Source organism: Venturia canescens, chromosome 7 (genome assembly GCF_019457755.1).
Source record: "Venturia canescens isolate UGA chromosome 7, ASM1945775v1, whole genome shotgun sequence".
In the NCBI taxonomy this organism is placed as follows: Eukaryota; Metazoa; Arthropoda; class Insecta; order Hymenoptera; family Ichneumonidae; genus Venturia; species Venturia canescens.
Genome location: NC_057427.1, coordinates 16,066,036 through 16,084,979, shown reverse-complemented (window position 1 = coordinate 16,084,979; position 18,944 = coordinate 16,066,036). Strand labels below are relative to the sequence as shown.

At 42.4% G+C, this 18,944-nt stretch overlaps 1 protein-coding gene across 7 annotated transcripts in view; it reads right to left on the bottom strand.

Moving 5' to 3' along the window:
* LOC122414222 (latrophilin Cirl-like) overlaps positions 1-18,944 on the bottom strand; it is a 101,019-nt gene that overhangs the window by 58,137 nt on the left and 23,938 nt on the right. For all 7 annotated transcript variants that reach the window (XM_043425275.1, XM_043425276.1, XM_043425281.1 and 4 more), the window contains exon 2: positions 3,293-3,415. In XM_043425275.1, the coding sequence (XP_043281210.1) occupies positions 3,293-3,389 (97 nt within the window). In that variant the 5' untranslated portion in view covers positions 3,390-3,415. The remainder of the gene's footprint in view (positions 1-3,292; positions 3,416-18,944) is intronic.

The window sequence follows — 18,944 nt, the reverse complement described above, 5'->3', positions numbered from 1 at the left end:
TTACTATACTGCCATGGTATGGGCGGGTTATATATCGCCCATTTTGAAAGTTTTTGCCAAAAATATTGTCATTTCCAAGTAAATTCTGAATGAACATTTTTAACCCTAGAACGCATGACTGGGGTGTGAGCACACCCCACGCGAACTTCAAACTACGCTCCTGTCCCAACAAGCGACATTATCGAATGATTATCGACGGATTTTTTTATATATAAATTCAATTGAAATTAGTTTTATCGTACATCATTCTTTTCGTTATAAAAAAACGAAGAAAATGGTGTAGAATAAAGTCAGTTTAGCATCGTAGGACCGGATTTATAAGCAGAAAAAAAGTGGGGTGCGTTCGAACCCCGGTCATGAGGTTGAGGGTATGAAAAAAGGCACATGAGGTGTAGGGTTAAATTGCGTATTTTGCTGCGACAAAGGTTCAAACTGTGCTATTTTTTCCTAACACAGTTCACCAAGTTGTAAAACCAACGTTGTAAAATATATGTTGACTCGATGATGAACTGTCGAGTAGAATTGTTATGTTGTTTTGCTATACTTAGTACTGGTTTCACAATTTAAATTTACAGTTGAACATAGTAAAATTTGAGGAGCTCGAACACAAGCATCGATCAAACGCCAATAAAGTGTTTAGAAATTTATTCTGGTAAATAAGAGAATTTCATTCGCGATTGTACGATGCGCATGCCGATATACATGTGTACCGATGTATTTATTTTGACACATCACTCATCAATTTTCATCGAGTCGCTTCACACACAAAAAATAATTATGTATGTTCGTATAAGAATGAAGGAAGTTGAGGCTGTACAGTAATTTTTTTTACCCAAAAGTTAGGCCAATTTACAGTTTGACAATGTTGCATACACTTTAAAGAAGAGTTGGGGAAAAGAAAACGAAAAACTGGTGAAAGCTCGGTCGAAAACACGGACGGTGACGATCCTAGCCTCAAAAAGCTGCACGGGAAACAGATTATTATTAATATAATCTCAGCAAATCTCCTAATAAATTTGAAAAAAAAAATTGACATTATTCGGCAATCCTTGTTCATGTTGCCCAAAAAATTTCATATTTTTAGCATCACTTTTAACGGAGATATCACCGAATGTGTCTCTTGACTTTGGCCCAAATTGTTATTGATTTTTCTCAGCAACGACGCTCCTAAACTGTCTGAAAATTTGACTGATTTTTTTTTTACACTTCACTTTATAAGATGCAATCGGTTTAAAAGCGATGACATCATACTTTCATTCAAATGTCTCAACTTCCTTAATAAATATTACCGATATAGAACCCTACTTCTCTATGGCAGCATAGTAGTTTTTAGTGAAATTTTCTCTCCGTGTACGCTCGTCAATTGTGTTTCTCTCGGTTCGTCATAGTACTTCTGTGCGACGCTTCAAAGAACGGGGATTCGAGGATTCAAATTTGGAAACTGGATGGAAAATTTTCGCGAGTGAATTGTCACGCGCGCACTTAGCTCTTTCTTTGGCGAATGATGGCTTCGGTATTCGGAGCCGAGAAATCCAATCTCTAAAGGGTAAGTTCCTCGTTAAATACGGAAAAAATGCTTGAGCACATTTCCGCTCGAGCGAGCGGGTAATTAGTTGTTAAATTATTAATGTTAGCCAATGAGGAGTGCCCGCAGGACGCGCCGGCAGGGGGCAGGGAGCAGGGCGATGGGATAGCGTGACCGAGGGGCGGTGGATGACGCCCCGTAGTCGCTATAGCGGTATGCTAATGGGTGCGGTGCCCGAATCGGCTCAGGCATCAAGAAGGATGGTCTCGTTTAAAATTAGTCAAAAAAGAAACCTTGATGAATTACCGTGATGAATATTTCCTGAATCATCGTCGCTCCAATAATCTCCAAAGAAGTTTTAGTTTCGAAACTTGAAACGCGATACCGGGAACTCCTGGAAAACTTGCAAGCTCGCGATCATAGTTCTCCGGATCGCACAGTCTGTTGGTGACGCAGAAAGTAACGAATTGATGTTTACCGAGATATTGTGAAAAATGAACTCATCGTCGAGGGTGCTCGAACCTTCGACTCTTCTTCAGTCGATAAGAAAATACTTCCAAGATCCAACTTCCGCATAACGCCACGAGCTAGTCTCAGCCCGAGTGCAAATAAATTTTGTATTCATAGACGAAAACAACGAACACGCGCTTCGCTTACTGTGAAGGGAATTTAAGTTTTCGCATGGCATGGAAATATTAATATTTGCGAATATAAATACACGGGACGCGCGCATCACGGAATGGAGCTTATCGCGAAGGATCGAGCGGACTGGACAAACGAGAATGGCGGAAGGAATAGAATTGAAAAAGTGGGTGTAAGAGGGAAAGAGAACAAAGCAGTTGCGGCGGAACGAGCTCTGGCACAGATCGGGCGCACCGCACGGTACTCAACAATCGATGATGAGGAATATCTCGACGAGGAAGCTTTTTCATTCTTCCCTCTAAAAATCCTACGATTCACCATTATCGGAAATACGCGGATAAAAATAAGTTTTTAATATACGCAGCAAGTTCTTCCCTGGGGAGTTTTCATTCTTTTGAAATTTTCGAGGGTCCTTCGTACCCGGCTTGTCACTGTACTGATGTCAGCTCGAATGCAATATTATTTGTTAATGAATGTTCCTACTACTGTGAAAAGCCATCACAATGCATCGTAAATCCCATTTCCGGGGATCATCATCTCCGGAAGTGCTTGATGAATTTTCATCATTGCCAAGGGATTAACTGTAACTTGCTCGTTGAATTTTCATTGCACGAGATCCCTCGCTTTAACAACCTCACTCTTTCGGCAATTACGGTAAGTAACTGTTATGAATTTTCAAGTAAAACTGGCAAGAAAAGCTACCGAGAGGCGTCCCTTGGAGAGCGCGAGATGAGACTCCAAGGTTGGCGTTACACGACGGAGGTTAGTGAGAAAAAGACGAGAAAGGGAGAGGGCGAGAACGCGCGCAGGAAAACTGAACAGAGTCTCAAATGATTGGACGGTTGGTACGAAAATGAAAAAAATCGGTTAGAAGAGCGCTTCAGTTTAAAGACTTTCGCGAGAGCCCACGTACGACATTGTTCAAACAGCCGTAGAAAGGGCAGTAAAAAACGTCCAGGGCCCTATCAAACAGCGGGAATGAGAAAACCCTTTTCAGAGATGGCGAGTAACCTTTTCGTCTTCCGTTCCCCTAAAAATTTTCGTTTCCTTGAGTATTTCGATGCCACGCTGAATAAATCCTGACGGAGATTTAACCCAAAATATTATCTTCCTCGATTGACTTACCCATGTTTCTCGCCGCCACGATGCACGTATTCATGAACAGCCACGCAAGGATCAAGCCACCGAGGAGGCTTTTCCGTCGACCCTTGCCGCACTCCATGGTGAGGCCTTGGACTCCAACTACGCCTGAAACATATTTTGAAAGAAAACGAGGAAGAATTAGCTCGATTAATTGCCGAGTTTGAAACCACGTTGGCGAGATAAAATGATCGTTTCTGCGCTCAAGTCTCAAGAAAATCGCGAGAATCAAAAATTATTGTGCTGGAATTTTCAGGAAAGCAAATTAAATCGGCGCCTTCCATACGCGTCGGTCGTTACGTAGCCGCGTGACCGCGGGTCTGTTGCGCGAGGTTCTCCTATTATCTCCTTATAAGAATGAATCTGTGAAGCTGGAGAAATACAGCACGCTCGGCGCCGATAATCAACAGCGTAATAAGGTTTTCTGCATTTTATTTTCTACGCAGCCCCGTTCTCATACCGTGCGCAGATGGGAACAGTTTCCTCGCGATGACTCTCCGCCCTGATACCTGATGAGAGCCACGACGTAAGACCTCGATAAAGAGAAGAGAATTCGTTCGCTCTCCAAGAGATTTCGAATCTCCCGAGCATTCCGATATAACATCGCACACGCTCGCGTTTGCGGGTTGTTCGCGCTCATAATTACCAGTAGCCCGTACTTGCTTCACCTTTTCTAAGCATTCTCATAATAACTGATTAAAATATTCAAGATTTGCGTGCTGCTGGATAAAAGAGACAATGAAAAGAAGAAAATAAGGGAGGTCCCGCGATATTTTAACTTCCGTTTTACGATCTGAGTAAGAGAGTCTTCAGACGCGTACCGTTCTCCGAGATAATGTCGCCGTTTCGCGAATCGTTCGAAAAACTTGTCAAGTGCACCGTGAAAAGTGAGTTTCCACATGATTTTTTCGGCCATACTGCTCCCGACGCGTTTGCATTAGAGAAATCCACGCAGAAGTCGCAGTCTCGTTTCGTCGTTTTTTCTCGGATATTTAATTCAATGAGAATAAAGCCCACGTCGATCACTCAAAATTTCTGCAGTCCAACAATCTCGGTGGTACTTTCTTATTTTATTTAAATAATCGATCGACCGCGAATCGTTCCAGCTTCACACACGATCTCCTCCCGCGATTCTAAATGATTGTTGTTCCAGATGCTCGAGATACTGCTTTTCAGCAAATAAAATAGCAAATTATGAAAGTGTGCAATGGCAACCCTCTCTCGCGCTCTCGAACGCACATTACAACGATAAGGTCTCTGCTCTCGCGCGCGCGGGCGCCTCGCGTGACCTGAACTTTGGAGTTCTTAGTGAGAACGACCGAGGTACACGATGTACACCGTTATGTGACACGAATTTAACATAAGTCGACTCTCTTGCGGTAAAACCGCGAGACTTGTTTCTCAGCGGGGTGTCACGCAGTTGGTTCTCGTATCACCATTATTCGAATACCTATTTGGTGCTTACATATAGAAATTTATCGGACTTTTTTTTTCTTTTTTCTTTTTTTTTTTAAACAATTATTTTGATCGTAATGGGGCTGTTCGAGCCAACAGTGGCGGCGGGCGGAGAGCGCACTTCGGAATAAGTACGTCCGATGTAGGTCGCAAAATCGTAACGTAAGTGGAAACCGATGTTACTGGCATTTCCGACTAACTCCTTCGTTCTTCACAGGCCAAGCAATTTTGATTTTTTTTAATCGATGTTATACCGAGAAGGAGGATAATAGCGACGGCGTAATTGTATATAATTTTTTGTAATTTTAATCTACGACCACGTATCTGGAAAATTTTTTTCCAGAGAAAACCCTCGATGGAACATTATTTTTTTAGTCGAGGCAATGTGGGAATCTTGGAATGGAAATTCGTTGAACCGTTCGTTCATGACTCATCAGGCATATTTTTCAAAATGTTTACGCAATTATAGCGAACTTTTCGGTGCAGTTTCAAGGATACTTATTCAAAAGTACGAAAATATTTTTTTAATGTGAGCAATGCTAATATGATTCTCGAAGTTTCTCAGCTGCGCACAAAATGCGCGGAGATCGTAACTATATATTGTCATATGGAAGGAAAATATTGGAATTTTTGAAAAAAATTGGAATTTTCGTTTTAGGCAATAATTACGATCTCCACACATTGTACACAGTTGAGAGATTTCGACAATAATCAGACTTTATTGCGCCTGAACCATGTGCAAATTATTATTTCTCACATTAAAAAAATGCGTTTTTGTACTTTTGAAATATATCCTTGAAACTATAGTTCGCTATGCCGAGTTGTTTCCGTCCATCCTAAAAACATTCCGAAAAACGATCGGTTTTTTAGACCTCTAAAAGCAGGAGCCCCCTTAAGAAATTCAATTTTGTATTCTCGTTGTGATTTTTGTCGTACCTTCCCTGGTAGAGACTTCAAATTTGAGACGACCAGAAGAAATACGCCGTTTCATTGCACGCACGCGAAAACTCAGGGGGAATTGAAAACAAAATGCAGCGCGTCGTTTTAACGCCCTCGATGGGAGAATATACAAAGGGCAAAAACCGCGCGTTCTGCATACAACGCGCGGTGGGTGGGGCGAGCGGAGCGTACATATACAGGAAAGGTGGCGAGATCGATGCGAGAGCACAGATTTTCATGAAGCACGCGACCCTTGTACGGATAATATATACCGGCATCATCCAGCGTTAAGGGGGAAGGACCCGTTAGTTTACACATCTTGGGAAGTCATGCAAAAACATGGTAAATCACGGAGAAACGCGCGGCGGGAGAAGGCGCGTTCTAGAAGCTGTGCGGACTTAAATATTTGACGTAAATCGTAAATCTCAGTACTTATAAAGCATTAGATACGAAGTACAACTTCTTTCCGTTTAAGAGCGTTTGGCCTCTCTATTTGAAAAAAGAAAACGTACAAGAAAGTCCGATCGCTATCGTTCCGGAGCAGGTACAACAGATTCGAATAATTCCGCACGGACGCGATTTATCCACCTCGTGCATACGATGATAATCTGAAATTAAAGTTCGCTCCGCACCGCTGGAGAAGCAAAATTCTGAATTAACTCGGAGCTTGCCTTTTATCACGTGAAATTTTTGTACTCCCAGGATACCAAAAAGAGGTGCTCGCCTTCCTTTTTTCCCATTTCAACATACGCCAATCTGAAGGGTCAATTGCGCGCAGAGTTGCACGAGAGCATGAAAAGGGGAATATCATCCTATCGATTCATCCGATTGTTCGATGCTCCATACGCATTCGTCGCGATTGTTACGTTCTCAATTAGCAGCAAGCCAGCACAACTGGAGCTATAGATAGTTCGGGATGTACAGGAATTAGGTGTCTTAATAACGACGGCCACATATGTGCTCGCGTTTATCCGTTATGCTCGATGGGACAGATATAATTTGTGGAGAGATATGTCGGTGTGCACTTATGAAGCTGTTCATACACCTTGTCCAAACGGACTCGACGCAATCCCAGGTGTCATGGCTTTGTTATTTAATTGTTTACGATACGGAAATTGAGGAGGCGAGACTCTGCACGGAAAAAACGGATTCGTTTTGTATAGTGTGATTCGAAACGTATTGTGAATCACAAATTTTCACTGTCAATATAGTTAATTTACCATACATATGGTTTTTTTTTTATGGTTGCCCGAGCATTCTTTACAATATAAAGATTTGAAGTGACTGAAAAGATTTTTACCATGCTTATAGAGAAAAAGACTGTTGAGTCTTTTGAATAAAAGGTATGGGTTTGGTATCTTTACTATGGTGGATAAAACAATTCTTATTACTGCTCTTCGAGTTAATGCTGCAATCCAGAGTACGTATATACTGTCCCCAAGATATTACGCTGAAATTTGCAACGTTCGTGTCCAACGAAATGATGTGAAAAACCTTCCAATAATTGAAGTAATTCTCCAATTTCGTTTCCTGCCGAATTTGCAATTCGTGGTTTTTCAAGCTGCACCGATACTTCGTGAAATAAAAAATGGGTCAATTCCAAAAAATGTTTTTGTCGTTCATTTCATTGGACTCGAACGTTGCAAACTTCAGCGTCGTCCCGAGATATACCATGTTCCTAATGACACTGAAGTTTCCAACGTTGGAGTCCAACGAAATGAACTGAAAAAACTCTCCAACGATTCCAGTAATTCTACAATTCTCTTACCTGCTTAATTTGCAATTCTTAGTTTTCCCGTCTGCACCAACGATTCGTGGAATAAAAAATTGGAGAATCACAAATGTTTTTTTTTTGTTAATTTCGTTGGACTCCAACGTAGCAAACTTTAGCGTCGTTGTTCCTATAGTATACTTCCCTCTAGAATCTTCGGCCTCGTTTTCTCCGTTAGTGTGGTTTGCTCGCGAGTCGCGCGCGCGAGTGATAAAATACGAATGATTTGTCCGTCAGTTCATCGAGGTGATGGAGCATATGATCAGTTATGGACGATACCATCGTCCCTAAACCGCTCTGGTAACCGCTTCGTTTGTCCGGGGATGAGTAAACTGACTTTGAAGTTTGTGCCTGCGTCAGCAGAATTTCGACGAATTCGTAATTTCTTCTTGAAGGTCTCTCTATGTATGCGCGTATAATCAAGCTTTATGTGCTGCAATATCGAACGTATATAAAGAGAAATGCGTGACCTGCGCAGTGGCGTGCTTGTGGTCAGCCGGACGAGACTGTTGTGGTTGGGATTCACCGGCGTGGTGGCAAATGGCCGAGTGCTTTTGGCTCCAGAGGTTGGAAGAGACTCGGAACATCGCGCGACCTACGTATATACGTGCCCCGTCTCAATTCGGCTGTGTATATTGAGCAAAGTTGTGAGCGGGGACGCGGCCAATTAAGTTATTAATATTTAGTCTCAAGTTGAGATACCTTGACGTGGAAGAGTTCTCGAGCTTTTGTACATTCCCCCCCCCCCCCCCCCCCCCCCCCCCGCCCATCATTTACGTCTCGACTCGATCGCGGGCTTGAATATTTGAAACCCAACACTTTGGTAAAGGAAAAGCTCGAGGGGTTTTATGCAAACGACTAGAGTATCGAATTCTCAAGCGACGAGAACTTAGATTTGAAAAAGGAATTCAAGTAGCGAAACGACATTGGAAAACATGCTCGCAATCGTCGAGTCTCTGTAGACGATTATTCCAGAGCAGCGAATGATCGTTTGTAGGAGGCGGAAGGAAAAATTAAAAGACGGGATAAAACAAGATGAATATTTGATCATAGATTTGTCCGGAGTAGAAAAAGCTCTGCGTGCCCGCATATAATCGTACACAAACGCGAGTCGCTGTGTGCGAGCGCGCATGTGTGAGCTCGAATCTGTGGCGGCTTATAGACGCAGGGGTCGTAGCGCGCTTTTCACGTATTAACAGAACACTTTTACCCCAGAGGACAGAAATAGCTTTTGCAAGGTATGCCGGAAAAAGAGAGCAAAGTAACGTGTATAGCTAGCGAGTCTCAACCATAGCACGTCATCCGCGCGCGCGCGCTCACATCACTTTTCTCCGTGCTACTCTTCCACATGCCTGCAGATGAACACATACCTCAATCTCACCGCGGAGATTATCGTTAAAAGAAGCAGCAGACCGCGAGAGAAAGCGTCTATATTCCCCTGCAACCTTTTTTCTCTTGGCTAAACTCACATAAGCATCCCTCCGCCCCTTCTTTTCTTCTTTATGCTCATCGTGCTGCTCGTTGTTAACTGCACTCTTAAACATGTCTCATCATTCTTCCTATTTCCTATTATCTCCCGACGGAAAAGTTCCTTTTTTTCGATTCTTACTCATGAGACGATGGTTAAACGGCACACGATTAACCGGGGGCTCGTCGTCATCCTTTCAGACGTATCCAGAGGGTGAAAAAGGAATGAAAATGACGACGAACTACTTTCGAGGCGACGCTCTGAACTTGGCAACGTTCGAGTCCAACGTAACGAACGAAAAAATACAACTTTTTCAAATTCGTTTGTAATTCACCAATTTTTCATTTCACCAAGTATCGGTGCAGCTTGAAAAACTACGAATTGCTAATTCGGCAGGGAACGAAATTGTAGAATTACTGGAAACGTTGTCACACTTTCGAGTAGACTGGCCTATAGCGCGAAAATTGGAACGCGAAACTCTTTTTTCATCTTATCGCAAAAGATATGGGGAGAAAAAAAAATATATTTTTCATGAAATCTTCGCGATGAGTCACTGGAAGTGCTTAAATTGGAGAATTTCGTAAGCGACTCACATCCATGAAATGGACAAAAGTGCTTTTGTTTGTAAATAATGAAATACTGGAGCTCACGATAAACTGAAATGCCTCTATCGCGAGCATAACTAGGTCCAGTGCGTTAATCTATTTTTACAAAGTGGAGAGACGCGGCGCGGTAGATAAGGCGGAGTAAGGTAACGTACTTGGCATCTCTCGCGCGCGGTTTATACAGCGACGTAGATAATTCATATAGTAGCTTTGTGTCACGCGGTTATGTTGAATTCCACGAAAATCAATAAAGGTATAAGTCTTCGGGAGATTAAATGCGATGGAATTTCATTTGTGTGTATCGAGACGTTCGAAAGAGCGCGAAGCATCGGAAGACGTCAGCGGTTATTGATTTCCAGCACATACTTATTTTTTCTTATCTTTACATTCCCGATTTACGACCGAATGGTATTAAAGCGCATTACTGCGCGGTTGGCTAAGGAAACAATGGATCAATTAAATCCGGCGTCTCGTTTCGTCAGAATAAACTTTTCTCCTCGTCTCGGGTGTTAAATTTTTTTCTCATCAAATATACAAACACGTTTTGCACTGCGCCAAACTCACTTTCTACGCGGGAGCCCCAATATATAACTTCTCAATTACAAGAGATTAGCAGACCAAATATATGTTTGGAATAGTACATAGGATCGTGGGTATTTGCGCACGAGAGCCGAAGAAAGGGCGAGAGGAGCGAAACGCGCGCGCGCGACGAGAGACAAAGCGGACGAGGCGAGCGCTCAAAAGAGCGGCGTGCGGGCTTAACAACCGTCTCACTTTTTCGGCCCGGTACACAGATTAAAACTGCAATTATACCGGAAGAATAGATTCGGGAATAAGAAACGGTCTCTTGAATGCGGGGCGCGCACCGCGGTCATGAAATTAAAATAATTTAGTCATACAACGCTCCTCCGGTCTGGCCTCGGCTCTTCGCTCATTGCGTTTGCTTTTCCTCTCATTCCGTACATTTATAGAGTCTTTCATATATACATATTTACAGTGCACGACGTAGCACCCGGAGGGACGGAAGAACGAAAAAACAATCGTTTCGCTGGGTACAATATTTTCATATTGCATCGGATGATTTTTTTTCGTTGCTTTAATAAAAAAAACACTCGCGTATACACGCGTCACGATTTATCTCGTTGATGAAAAATCAGAAAATCCACGTTTCGACTTAAATCGCGTTTTTTCCAATGTTTTTATATTTGTACAGCGCGCCAGAGGTGAACGAAAAAAGTGAATTTTGTATTACGAGCGCTCTGAAAATGTTTTTCCTCATCCATGTGTTTGTGGGAGCCCCAAAGCTTTTGGTTTTAACTGAATTTTTCCAGTTTCCCCTCAGTGAAGTTGTGCCGATAAAATGCATAAAAGTGTGGGGAGTAATCGCGAGGCGGAATTCGCAAATGAAACAAGATTACTTATATATATTCTCGGTTTTATATTCCGATCAATTTATTTCTCGCGCCAAGTTCGAAAAGAGAGTCACGTTGTAAACGGAGCAATTGCGTGTTGCATTTGTAATAAATCAGCCGAAATTGGAGATCCCGCGACGACGACGGAACGTGGACTAGGGAAAATCGGTTACGAACAGCCCCATAAAGGTATAAAACGCGGGGCGGCGAAGTGGCTATAAAACATCGACAACAAAGTGTCATTGCAAGAGGTACAGGAAATATGTGAAAAGCCTATACACACGTGGATGGATACGTACACCGAGTTACGATTGCAATCGAGAAAATTTACTATTTTCTCACACTTGCAGTTAAACTGCATGAGCTCGCGTACACACAGTTTCGATACATTTGTCTTGTTCCGTAAAAATAGCAACGTCTCAGTTCGATACGTGAGAGAGGGCAGGCGCATGTGCGATCGGCGGAGGATACTTTCATGAAGAATCCGCGAGTTTAAGTGCGAGTGAGATACCTATGAAAGTTAAGCGCGGCCGCGGGCGCGAGCGGCGTTTTCTGAGAAAGTGTGACTGCGTGTATACGTGTCGCTGTAGACGCATACCTAAACCATTAATTACAACTCATTAGGAAAGCGACCGCCATCTGCCCCGGATGGATCGTGAATCACTCTTAATCGTTGCATCTAGAGAAACGGCAGCGCATGTGCACGCGGCTACTATATATCCAGCGCATTACTCCCGCGTATGGCAAGAAAGTGCCCACCGTTTCTTCTGCTCTTTGTGTTTTTCGCTCTTTTTGCGCGAGAGTACGCTGGAGCGCTGCGTCCTGTATGGCGGGCTTTCAGCTCTGTATTGTAATCGCGTATCGAACTGGTCTCGCTGCAACTTCTGCGAAATTCATTGGCCGTGAGATCGTTGGTTATTTATAAAATGCGCCTCGGGGCCGATCGACGCGCGGCGATTCCGAATATTTTTACGTCTCTCAAACTACGATGACTTTCCGACGACGACGTTCGTCATCGCGGAACAAGTAATTGATTCTTTCCATATAAACAACGCCTTAAATTTCTGTGAGTGAAATACACTTATTGGCACAGTTTATCGGTGCGAGCGCGCTCTGCGTGCTAGCGAGTTCCACTAAGGCTCGTAATAAAAGAGGCAAATTAGTTCTCAATTCTGCGCGCGATAGCCCGTGAGAATGTTGATCGTTAGAGAAATAAGGCAACTGCGCGATGTAACACATCAGAAGTATCGCGTTCGTACCAATTTTGGGCATATACTCACCAACTGATTGAGCAAAACTCACTGCGGCGAGATTGTTTTATGGGACTGTGTGTAAGCCTTTTATAGAATGGCGATGTATGAGAAATAGAGGACGAGAAAAAATGTACGAGCCAAGCTCTATATAAGTAAACCCTTAAAAGCTGACGAATATCAGACCGCATTTGTCATTGTGATTTGTAAATGTTGGTGTGTTTGCGACCTCACAGGCTAGAAATTGTTTCTGCTGATTTTCCTGATCGTCTTTTTGTCACGTAAATAGGTGGTGTGAATTATCTTACACTTTCCCAACTAAATATCAAGTGTCAGAGAAGAAACCCTAAGAATACTAGCACGTTTGGACGCGCGTCAGGCGGGAAAGTTACTTAGAGGCAAAACTTTATGTGCAATTTGTACGTACTTGTTTTAACTTTACAAACGTTTATGTTTAGAACGAAGGTATTTATACATGCATAAACTTTGCAGACGACGAATATATATACACGCGTATGCGAGCGTCAGTATATAAGTATAGCATCCGAATGTTCCTGTCAGGAATTTGTGAGAGAGTCATTCGCGGTGCTGAGGTCACTTCAATCAATGACTGTGTAACCAGGAAACGCGTTTGCGCAAGAGCAACTCAGTTTTTGCGCGAGTACCGGTGCGAGCGCGCTTCAAGTACTTTTGCTTCTGCTTCGAGCGAAGGCCATCCGGATTTGTATGAATAAAGAGTACAAGGGAGACGATATTCATTCTTGTTTTTACTTCTATCAAGCTCGTAGTACGATTGTAATGAAGCCATGGAAAACAGGATTTCTAACGACATAAGAGTGAAAGTTTTATCTGATTCGAGTTATTGTGACGGCGAGGAAATGGATCTCTTGTTTAACATTCATTTTCACCTTTCGGATTTTAAACCGAATCGTCAAGTATGTTAAGGTAGTTTATGCACGAAACGATTTTCTTAAGAAAGTCTTGAAATTTACAGAGTTTAAACGGGTAGTCGACTGACACGCGTATCAAATTTTAAAGGGTTCGTCTTATTGGCTATTGAGATAAATGTCTTTAAATATGAAGAAAATTGCACAGAGTTACAGGGACTATGCGTAAAAAATCGTTTATTTTTCCATAGAACGAATGAACGCTTCTTATACGAAGTTTATGAAAAACGTACACAATAACAATGAAGTATAATGCAGGTCTGAGGAAAAATTCGAGACAATTGTCTTACTGGTGGTAGTAAAAATATATCAAGTTAAAGATTGAACGAAATTGGTAATGATGAGCACTCGTATAACCTCAAATTTACTTATTTCGGCATTTTGTTTCTTCTTGGCTTGGCTCATTCCTGTCATAGCTTTCTTTTTAATTAATACTTTTTTCTTGATCCATTTTCCTTTGTGTTTACCCTTTGCGCTCTCTAATGCGATTTTATACGTAAAAAGCTACAATATTTACAATAGGGAGGAATGAAATTTCAGGTTCAGTCAGTGTGCGATGGATCTGCGAAGATAAGTTGAAAAAATGTATTTACAATTTCGAATTGATAACTCGCTGACATTAATTTAGAGCGATATGTCTAAAAATCGATTGAATTTAGACACCAATAAAATTCGATCCTTCGGGCACGATCTACCTTAACTGAACCGTCAAGTAAGTTCAACAATGATTTTATAAATTATCGAGTCAAAAAGGCAACCGAAGCACTGTTATGAACTCGAAAATACCTATTATTTTCGGTCTATATTCGTATAATTTTTCAGCTTGTTCTCATACAAAGCAACGTTCCGGTGTCACAAGTTTGATTAAATGTCATGAACGAAAGAAAACTGTGTTATTGGACCAATTTTCTCGAAGCTCAACGCAATCGAGGATTACCAACGTTGAAGAATTCCTCCCTATATAAACGACGCTGAAGTTTGCAACGTTGGAGTCCAACGAAATCAACAAAAAAAAACATTTGTGATTCTCCTATTTTTTATTCCACGAATCGTTGGTGCAGACTGAAAAACTACGAATTGCAAATTAAGCAGGTAAGAGAATTGCAGAATTGCTGGAATCGTTGGAGAGTTTTTTCAGTTCATTTCGTTGGACTCCAACGTTGCAAACTTCAGTGTCATCTATATAATTAATCTCTGGATTAGCCACGAATGTACGAGCAAAATCCAAAGACTTTCTAAACACCGTACGATTCGTTCCCAACCATTGAGGCGCCCCGTTATCAAGCATTTCGCGTATTTTTACGTGCGTCCTCATTTTTTTTGTGATCGACGAATCAATACTTCGCCAAGGCGTTGTACTTCTCGAGTGTACATGCGCCTACACGGATTGGCACCAACGAATTAAAACGAAGATCCCTCACTCGCGTTCCTCCAGACATCGCCCCTTGGCTTTGATCAATGATAAAGCGTATGCCGCGAGTATGTTGCTCGATCTCGTGCTCGATTCTCCCCCAGCCCAGCGGACCCGAGTTCGAGCTACGTGGCATTTTCAAATTAATTTCCAAGGTATTTTTTTACGAGAATTCCGCAAGGGGTGGCCCGCTCGGTTCTATGATGAAAAAACCTAAATAATCCTGATCACGTACCTGCGTGCATCAGTATCGAGTCACAAGAACCTCCATATGGCACATCTGACAGGAGCTAGAGTTACGAAAAAAACACAACACACAAGCCGATATAAGTGAGAAGGCCAGAGGCACATCCGTCGTCCAAAGAGTCGGGCATACGCATGCTCGCAATCTCCTCCTCCTCAACAGCAAAGTGGAAAGAGGTCGCCGCGATGTTGGGTCACTCTGGCTCCGTTGGGGGTTGTATCGGCGATGAAGATACCGCGCGATGTTCTCGCGGACGCGTGTCGAGCAGCAGCAGGGACAATGCTAGCCAAGCGAGGAGGTGTACGGCGGGTGTTGGGGCGGCGGGGTGCGGCGAATAAGGCGAAAAACAGAGGGGCGAGGGCACGTCAGGCCACCGATGATTAATATGCTCGTGGCATGCAATTGGATCGAACAATATCTCTCTCCGTTTCTATCCTCGCTCGGCCCGTTCATCTTTCTTTCTACTACCACATCCCGAGCCAGCTAGGGACTAGCAGTGGATAACCGCGATCTGTACGCGTCGACGAGGCGAAATGTGCTTCGACGTCGCCGCCTCCTGCTTTAGCGACGTTCACATTTCCAGTTTTTCTGCCTCGCTGGCGCAGTACACGATAATTTTGTGCCTGCGGAAATATTCTCATGTTACGCACATTTCGCGACGATGGACTCAATCGTATTAATAACTTTCGGCGGTATCAGTCGCCGATCGCGCCGGAAATATCGATTCGGAAGCCAACAGGACACGCTACAGAGCACTTTTCGTGGACGTCGTTCCATAGCCGGAAAGCATCGCGCGCGTCCTGCGATGCGGGAGCCTCACGATCGCGTATCTGAAGTAAACTTTGACAAATTTGATTGAATCTATAGAAGTAAAATACACGAAACTACTCAGGCTTGAGAATGTTGAATCTCAACAATATTTTCAGGAGATTGATAAGTTTCGTTCAACACCACCGCCCCCCGTTCGTTATCCTGTAAAATATATGATTTTCCGTCTCCAGCGGTCGTTACGGTCAAAAGATCGTAGATAAGCTGGTTGAAAGAATTCGACTTTTCGGCAAGCTTGACCCCTCATTTCTGCCGCATCTCGAGTAGTTTTCACATAAAAAATTAATTTTTCTCTTTTGCCACTTTTTGTTTGTTTTCCCTGGACGTGTCGTCAAATAACTTGAGTTCTCTTAATATTCCACATTTTTAAGATTCTCTTTCGATTCAGTGGTACATGAAAAATGCTCGATCGATCGGCCCGTTTTTTTTTCCTGGTGCGCGCGAGCCACACTCGTGCAAGCGTTTCGAACGATACCCCTACTGCTGCTGGGCGCACAATGGGGAGCTCACCAATACTCGAACGCGCCGCGCGCTCACCGACGCACTCCTAGTCATAGCATGCCGCTGGTTCGTCCAACTTTAATAATTAATAACTCGTCGGAGGGGGTCCTATAAAAAAACAGTAAATTACTTTCCGACTTCGAAGTTGATATTCTGAGTTTAGGTTTACGGGAATGACCATCTGGGTAAGAACGTGGCCCCGGCGATATATATTCACGTTGTTTATTTCCAAGAACTCAGTTGACAGCCTCGCTGTCATGTGTTTCTACGGGGACCGGACGCTAATGGATTATGACGAAGTGCTTGAACGCATTTTGAACGCTCTGGAATGAGATAATTTCTATGACAACTAAATAAATTGTACGCTCGGAGACGAGTGAAAAGTGAATATATATTCGAATGGAAAGAAATCGTACGCGTTAAATGATTGATAAACTCGTTAGAAACTGAGTGGTCGAATGCTCTGCATCCTCGTTTTCTGGCAGCTGCAGTTCGAACTATCCTGCCGCCTATAAAAAAAATGGTGTCTCGCAGGTTGGGAAAAAACTTGGAATATTTTTCGACTTTCCACATATTATATTTGGAGAGTATATTTCCAAAAGTGCATGCCTGAACGATACGAAGGGAAAAAAAGTCGATTTTTTTGGCCACCACTACGGCGATGCTGTTTCATGAATCTGGCGAAAAAACAGGTTCGTACAAAACTGCAGGACACACGCACACACTCACGACATATTCGGCAGCATCCTCAATCCCGAAATCAGAACTTTATGCCGGGCTCGGTCTTGTGTCATAAACGTGCATCAACGGGTGCCACTTTACGGAATGCAAAAACTGTACGAGCAGCGTGACTTTATATCTGAGATACGACGTGTATGGCCGCGATCGCTTCGTGGACGAGCGTTTGCGAGAATTCGCCTTTATGGCAGATCGCTTTTAGCAAGATCTAAATGACATCTTTTCAAATGACTAGAAACACGCATAAAACGTCCTTTGAGTACTGCTGCCCATCACGCCGAGAGTCATTAAACTGATCCGGATAAGAATTCCGGGTCGCGCAAATCCGTGGGATTTTTCTCGATTCAATCCTTTTCGAAATTTCTATTTCAAGTCCCAACAATAATTGATTTGATGATAGAATCAGAGGAGCCTGACGATCCAACAAGATTCGAACGCTTTTTTGGGCTCTATGCTTGCACCATCGATCATTGCCCTTCTTAAAAGGAGCGTTTGTTTTTTCCAAATTTTTTGCAAAATCCGTAGGACACGAAGTAAATATAAATTTATAACATTGTCCCGTCTCCCGGTCCGGTCTGCAACGCCAATTGGGAATAATATTGCTTTGTTATAGCGGCGAGGACCCAGTGCACCCGCTCTCCGTAAAAAAGCTGTTTTGGTTGTTCCCCAAGTGATCCCAGTGTTCGCCGCACTTAGAGGTGCATATTAACGAAACCAGTTTTCTTAACGATCTGGATATCGTTATATGGTAGTTTCCAAGATTCCTTACAACGTTGAAGGCTATTTGAATGACTATAGTTTATTAATATGCGCTGCCACCAACATTTTTTTTCTTAATGTACCAAATACGCGGAGAGATAATTCCAGTAAAAACTACTATGGTTCCATAGGAGAAGGGTTTTATATCGTAGTATTTATTAATTCTTGCGAGAATAGGGTAATTTTTTGTGAAGCGAAAACTCGATGAAAATTGATGTGTGATGCCAAAACAAATATGTACACATCGGAAGTGGACCGATATTGAATAATTTTTTCAATAAAAAATTTAATTTTATTACAAGAAGAATTAAAATTATTTATTTTAATAAATTTATTAAATAATATAATTTAGATAAATAAGCAAACAAAAAATGTTTGCTTCGCGATTTTTTTTAATCTGAAATTTTGGGAAAATTACTTATTTTGACGTACTAACGATTTCCGTTGGAGCTCCGGGGAAAAAAATACCGATTTTTCGCATCACCCTAACCTATATATTATCATAGCATAGAAAATTTCCAAACATTTCGGCCGATCGGCGATACTTGTATTCGAGCTCTTGCTGGAATTGTCCTATATATGCTCAACTGTAAAATAACCAATTTAGAAATTTTCATTTGGAAACGACACGAAAGTTACAACGTTTTTGGTAAAAACCTCCAAAATGGGCGATATGGAACCCTATAACGCTATCCCGGCATAGTAATTCTTACCATTTTCTTGTCTCCGTGTACTCTTACGATCAGATTGTAGATTTAAAAGCTCGAATCCTTCGAGTTTGTACTCTTTGGCCGCCACGTACTTGAAGTCCGTGTGAAATAGAGCGGCGAGAATTGATGAAAGTGCGCTTACGTTTCATAGTTCGCCTGAGGGGCTATTCGAGTTCTGGAATCCAAAAAGCTACACAGTTCAAGTTCCTGCAAACTTCCGAGCGAAAACGATTGCTGCAAAGTATCTAAAAAGGTGAAAGTTCAAAAAATAAAAATAAAAGTCACCTGATTGAGTTTCACCGTCGAGTTTCCTTCGAAAAAAAAAAATTGGTGTACTGCCTTCATAAATGAATACATTTTTTGTCACTAAAACGCTGGTAAAACATTTTATGGAAGATGAATCGATTTCGATGAGCTCGAGATAGCATTGTCAGTGTAGCGAAACCCTTTTTTTCGCGCAGCCTAGAGAATGCAGGAGATTTTACGACTCCGTCATCGGCGCCAGTCGCGCGTAGAACAGAGTCGTTCGTGCAAATTGTTTGCAAAACAAGTAAAACGAAAGGAGAGGAGAGAACAGGAAAATCAGAATGTGTATTGTG